General features: G+C 44.8%; 1 protein-coding gene across 1 annotated transcript; it reads left to right on the top strand.

Moving 5' to 3' along the window:
* Nucleotides 1-2,342: 2,342 nt before the first annotated feature.
* Nucleotides 2,343-5,931, top strand: ndufb3 (NADH:ubiquinone oxidoreductase subunit B3). The gene is made up of 2 exons (XM_078403559.1): nt 2,343-2,505; nt 5,637-5,931. Exons 1-2 carry the CDS (start codon nt 2,387-2,389, stop codon nt 5,791-5,793), a joined length of 276 nt encoding a protein of 91 aa, XP_078259685.1. The 5' UTR covers nt 2,343-2,386; the 3' UTR covers nt 5,794-5,931.
* The last annotated feature ends 286 nt before the right edge of the window (nt 5,932-6,217 follow it).

Here is a 6,217-nt window from a genome sequence, read left to right as displayed (position 1 = left end):
TACCCTTATTCATTGATTGGGTGGACTAATTTCTCCTTGTATTATTTTGTGCCATTTGTCGTAGCGTTCTTTGGGACCTCTTTCTATGGTGAAGATGATATTTAAGTTTAAGATGCTCTTTTGATGACAGATGATAAGCCAGATACCAGCTGCAGAACTCACAAATCACTGTTCCTTGGGGCTTGTAATAACAAGGAACTGCAGATGCTGGTTTATACCAGAGAAATAATCAATAGTCAATAGTCGTTTATTTGTTACATACACATAAATGTGTAGTAAAATGAAACATTACCCGCAGTTGAACAATAAGACCAATAAGATGAATCAATAAAAATGCAATAACACATACAATCACAACTAACACCAAACAAAAAGAAACATCCATCACAGTGAGTCTCCTCCAGTCCCTCCTCACTGTGATGGAAGGCCAGAATGTCTTTTTCTCTTCCCTGCCATCTTGTCCCGCGGTCAGGCTGTTGGATTTGCCACGTCGGGGCGGTCGGGGCTCCCGATATTGAAGCCCCCGCTGGGCGGTGAAAAAAAATCCCGCGACCTATTTCAGGCCGCGCCGGATGGTGAAAGGTCCGTGGCGGGCCGACCCAAGCCCCGCGATTCGGGGCGGGCGAACACGTTGCCTCTGCCGCTGCCGGAGCTCCCGATGTCGGCCCCCATCCAGGGGCCTGCGGGCTTTCGACGTCCACGCGGCCCGCGCCGGAGCCTCCGGAGACGAGTCGCAGCCGTTCCCGCAGCATTCGCAGGCAGCCAGCGCCGCAGGTGGTGAGTCCGGGCCGCGGGCTCTGCGAACCAGAGACCCAGGTGGTCCCAGGTGCATGGCCGGTGGTAGGCCGCAACGGGAACGGAGACACGGCACAGAACAAAGGTCGCGTCTCCGTTCTGGAGAGAGAATGTTACAGTTCCCGTTCCCTCCCACCCCCCCCCAAAACATAACATACAACACTACATCATATTAACACTACAATTGAGACAAAAACAACAAAAAACACAAAAGACAGACGGACTGCAGGCAAGCCGCAGCTGCCAGAATATGTATGCCAGAATAATTCAGCAGGTCAGGTAGCCATCCCTGAAGCACGTGGATAGGCAACGTTTCGGGTTGGAACCTTTCTTCAGACTGATCTGAAGAAGGGTCCCGGCTCAAATCATCACCTGTCCATGTTCTCCCGGGTTGCTGCCTGACCTGCTGAGTTACTCCAGCACTTTGTGTATTTCCTTAGGGCTTAATGAAAAAGAGCTTACTTATATTTTACAGTTCCTTTTTCGTGCTTTGGTACACAGGAGACCAATTGCAGTGGCTCTGGTTAATTTCAAAAGATTTTCCTACAAAGCCTTTAAAGTTATGGATACCAGTGGTGGAAGGATTTAAAGCAGCTCACTTAAATGCTGGAATTGGAAGACAATGGAGACAGGGAGTATAGCCTGGCTGGATGAAGTTAAAGAGAAAAGGATGGCCAAGGGTTTGGCCTGACAAAATAATTTAGCGGAATCACAGAGGGAGAGAGGATGTCGCTGAACTCTCGTCAGAGAGAGGAGGAGGACTTCTTCAAATAGACATATCTTGAGAAGATTTTGCAGTGGAACAGACAAAATGTGTAGGAAAGAAGTGTAGATGCTGGTTTAAATCGAAGGTGGACAAAATGGAACACGTAGGAGTAACTCAGCGGGACATACGTGTTGCATGTGTGACGAGTGAATGCTGGAGGCTCGCTTGTCCTCCAAAACGCTTGAGCGACTCCGTGCGTTACGCCCTTTGACCTTATGACCTACCGTGCAAGGGCCCTATAACTTATCCCTCAGAATACACTCTGGTAACTTTCCAACTACAGATGTTAAGCTATCCGGCCTATGTTTCGCAGCATTTTCCCTGCAGCCCAACTGCTATATTTTGAACTGCATCTGAGATGCTTATCTAATATATATCTAAGTGCTTATGTACAATGATACTTGTACTGAACTGTAAACGAATTTCACTGTACCTCAGTACATGTGACAAATAAAGTACCATACCCTACCATTACCCCATGTTTTAACTTCCCGAGAACTTTTCCTCATTTCCATGTCGCATTCCACTCCCTCCCATCATCGTCCAAGTCGCATTAATTGTCCCAGTCCAATTTCTAGCTCTTGCAGAATCCCCCAGTTCCTTTCCCAACACCACTCCCTGATGCCTGGTTCTGCCCAGCCCCAGGCCCATTCCTTGCCTTCATTCACTACCACCACTTGCCCAAAGCTGATGGAGCTAGTTTGGTACCTTTGCACCTGCCTTCCGCGCCCCGTCCGCAGGGGCAGCCGCGCATGCGCATGGCGGGGGGAGCGCAGAGACTTCCGGCGGCGCGGGCACTTCCGGTTGACTTGGAGGACGCCGACGATGGGTCACGGACAAGGACCCGAGCTGCCGGACTACAGGAGCTGGAGCCCGCGGGGCACCCCACTGCAGGCCGTGCAGGAGCGGCTGACGCGGCGGGGCCTTCGAGACCCCTGGGCCCGGTGAGAACACGAACAGGGGAAGGGTAGAGGTGGACGGAGGGAAGGAAGATTAGGTAGGTAGATGGAGGGATGGATGGAAATAGGAGGAGGAGGTGGGAACAGAGTGGGTGGAAGTGGAGAGATGGAGGAGGATGACCATCTGGATTTTTCTGCCTAACTATTGCTTAGTATATTATAAAAGTCCACACTACTCTTTAAATTAGTATATCAGGTTGTTTTGACGACAGACAACCTGTGAAACAAGGCATTGCCGACCATTCAGTTTGGCAATGACAGGTCACCTCAGGTTATTTTCAGTTATATGGACAGTTTAGAGTTTTGTGAGATCAGCACTTATTGTACATTTTCATGTAATCCCTGTAATAATACAAAATACATACATTATCCTATGCTTTTATTTCCCTGCTGTATTTTTGGATGATCATTCTTGCAAGAAGGAATTGGTCTATGTAGTTGTAGCTGTCCAGCAATTGCATTGCCGATCAGATGCCAGAACCAGTGTTGCCAATAAGAGAGCCAAGTCGGAAAGAACTGTGGATGTTGGTTTAAATTGAAGGTAGACAAAATGCTGGAGTAACTCAGCGGGATAGGCAGCATCTCTGGAGAGAAGGAATGGGTGATGTTTTGACCCGAAAAGTCACCTATTCCTTTTCTCCAGAGATGCTGTCTGACCCACTGAGTTACTCCAGCTTTTTGTGTCTATCTTAGGAGACTCTGGATCTGATTTGTGCTTGCGTACGTGAGACATGAGAGGGCAAGCATGGGAATAATACTTTAGAGCAACTGTTATGCTATCAGCTCACATCTGGAAGACTGGAGTTCAGTTGTGGCCATGCCATGGCCATGAAGCATCTTGAACAGGAATAAAAAGGATAAATTGTCATTCCCTGTTTTGATTCTCCAACTGAGATCAGCCACTCAGTGATGATTTCAATTAATTACAATTTAATTTAAAAACAAAATACTACAGACACTCAATAGGTTTGGCAGTATCAGTGGAAAGGGAAATGAATGTGGTGTTTCAAGTTAAAGAAGACCCAATGTAAAAATCGGGGAAGAAATATAAAATGGTTTAAAAAAAAATTACAGTGAAAGGTGGGTTGCATTGGATCGGAAAAGAAAGTATCATTAAGTGATAGAGCTGTACAGCATGGAAACAGGCCCTTTGGCAGAACTCATCCATACCAACCAAGTTGGCATTCTGGGCAAGTCCCATTTACCAGCAATTTGACCCTAAACTCTGCCAGTCTAAATAGCTTTCCAATTTATAGAGTATCTTTGATATGATCAGGCCAAGATGTTAATGAGCCATCTAATTTTATTTAGATTGAAGATGGTGAGAGAGAACATAAATCAACATGTAATAGCTGGGAAATGCAGATTGATTCTGTTGAAAACACCCAGCAGATCAAATGGTGTTAATAAAGAGTTACCAACTCAGACAGGAGTAGTGATTTCTCAGACTTTTTCACAGATGGATGACCTGCAGTAGAAATAACCAGTTCTGATGTAAGCAGAAAGCGAGTTATCTGAAGTTGTTGAATTTAATAACGAGCTGGTTAGGCAGCATCTGTAAAGGGAATGGACAGACAATATTGCTGGTTGGGCCCTCCTTCAGACTGATGGAGATGGAAAACTGAAAAAGAGATGTTGAGATGAGACAAAGCCTGCATGTGATAGGTGGACAGAGGTGAGGAGCGGTTGATTGGCATTGGATAGAGGAAATGACAAAGGCTACAGTTCAAAAGGAGAAAAATGGATGTTAAAAAGAGCACTTGGGTAGCTTACAACCCAACGGTATGGACATTGAATTCTTCAAATTCAATCACTCCAGTCTTTCCCGTCTCCACCTCCACCCATTTCGCTCCACCATTTTCCATCCTCCTTTCTTACACTCATCTCCCATCCCTGAGTCCCATATTTACCTCATCCAACCTCTTTCTATCATCGCCCCCATCCATTTCCACACATATTCATCCATCTGTCTTTACATTTCACTCCTCCTCTTCTTTCCTTATCTAATGCCCTTTTGTCCCCTTATCACATCTGGCCTCTCACTTACTCCACCCACCTGCCAATCATCCGCCTCCCACCTGTTTCCGCCAATCACTTGTCGGGTTTTGCCCCACCCCCACTTCTATTTTCAAGCTTTCTTTCCTGGTCCATGCCACCAGTCTGAAAAAGGATCCAAACCTAAAACATTTCTGTCCATTCCTTCCACAGATGCTGCCTAACCCATTCAGTTCCTCCATCTATTTTTCTACTTGACATTAAACACCTGTCTTTACCTCTTCCCTTCATTCTATCCAGGAGCCAAACAGTACTTTCAAGTGAACCAGTGATTCGTTCATTTGCACTTCTTCCAATCTAGTGTACTGTGTTCAGTGCTCACTGTGTGATCTTATAGTGGAGAAACCAAATGCAGATGGCAAGAGCACGTTGAGGAGTGTTTGCATGTGCAACCCCCTAGTTCTCTACATCTATCACTTCAGTTCTCTGTCCCACCCCCAACTTAACCTTGCTCTCTGTGGGCTCCTGCATTGTTATAATAAAGCATGTGAAACAGTACATCACACAGCTCAATATTAAATTCAACGGTTTCAGAGAACAAACATTATCTTTGTATCAGAACTGGTCCAATCTACTGTTGTCTATTCACCTGTAATTTTTGAAATTTTGTTCCCTGTTAAAACTTTCATATAAGCTGTGTTTACTTTCTCTCTCAGATTCGCATGAACCTCTCATTAATCTATGGCCTCATCAACAGAATCCTCACCACAACCCCAGCCGCACCTTTTCGGAGATACTCCCTTTGTCGTCCATCTCTTTCTGCAACCTTAACTTGTTTTTTCACTTTCATTGTTCTAAAACATTAGCTCTGATTCTTTCCACGTATGCTGCCAGACTTGTTGACTGTTTCCAGCATTTTCTGTGTTTTTTTATATAGTAGTGATTTCATCTTGTTGGAGCTGTTAGTCACAAACTGAATAGACACATTGGTAACTTAAGAATTAAGATTTCAGTGGGTATTTAAACTAAGTGCCACTTTTGCGCACGTCACCATGTGATGGAGCTGTGCCAAGACTGGCTTAATTTTTGACTATTTTTCATGTTGCCTTGTATCTTTGCAGCAACGAGGCCTGGCGGTACAGTGGAGGCTTTGCTAAACCAATTACTTTCAGCGATGTTTTCTTTCGAGGATTCAAATGGGGATTTGCAGCGTTTGTTGTAGCTTTGGGTGTGGAGTATGCACTACTATCTCCAAAGAAGAATGGAGGACATCATTAGAGAATGGACTCTTAAAACCATTGAAACTTCTGGAAGTTTTGTTATCTTCATAACTTTCCTTGATTTGTGAACAAATAACTAGCATTTGAAATGAGATATAAACTTCCTTTTAAGAATAAAACAATCTACTGTTACCAACCAAGTTCTCAGATATTTGTCCTTTGCTGCTGCTTCTCCATTGATTTCTCTGTCGTGTGTTCCCTCCTGAGGCTGGGGATTGGTTTTTGTAGATGGTTTATATGCAACCAATAACATAGTTACCTCAGTACCATTAACCCCGCCTAGTTAACATCAATCATAACGCCTTCCCTTCCTGGGTACAGTTCAGTAGAGGAACGTAGCCAGTGCTTGAAGATGTATGTAATACGCTGTGCTATCATTAAAAGATGTTGTACGCTTTAAGAGTTTGTGAAGTATTAATTCA

This window comes from Rhinoraja longicauda, chromosome 8 (genome assembly GCF_053455715.1).
Source record: "Rhinoraja longicauda isolate Sanriku21f chromosome 8, sRhiLon1.1, whole genome shotgun sequence".
In the NCBI taxonomy this organism is placed as follows: Eukaryota; Metazoa; Chordata; class Chondrichthyes; order Rajiformes; family Arhynchobatidae; genus Rhinoraja; species Rhinoraja longicauda.
The sequence above is the reverse complement of the archived record's forward strand: the minus strand, read 5'-3'. Positions and strand labels throughout refer to the sequence as shown.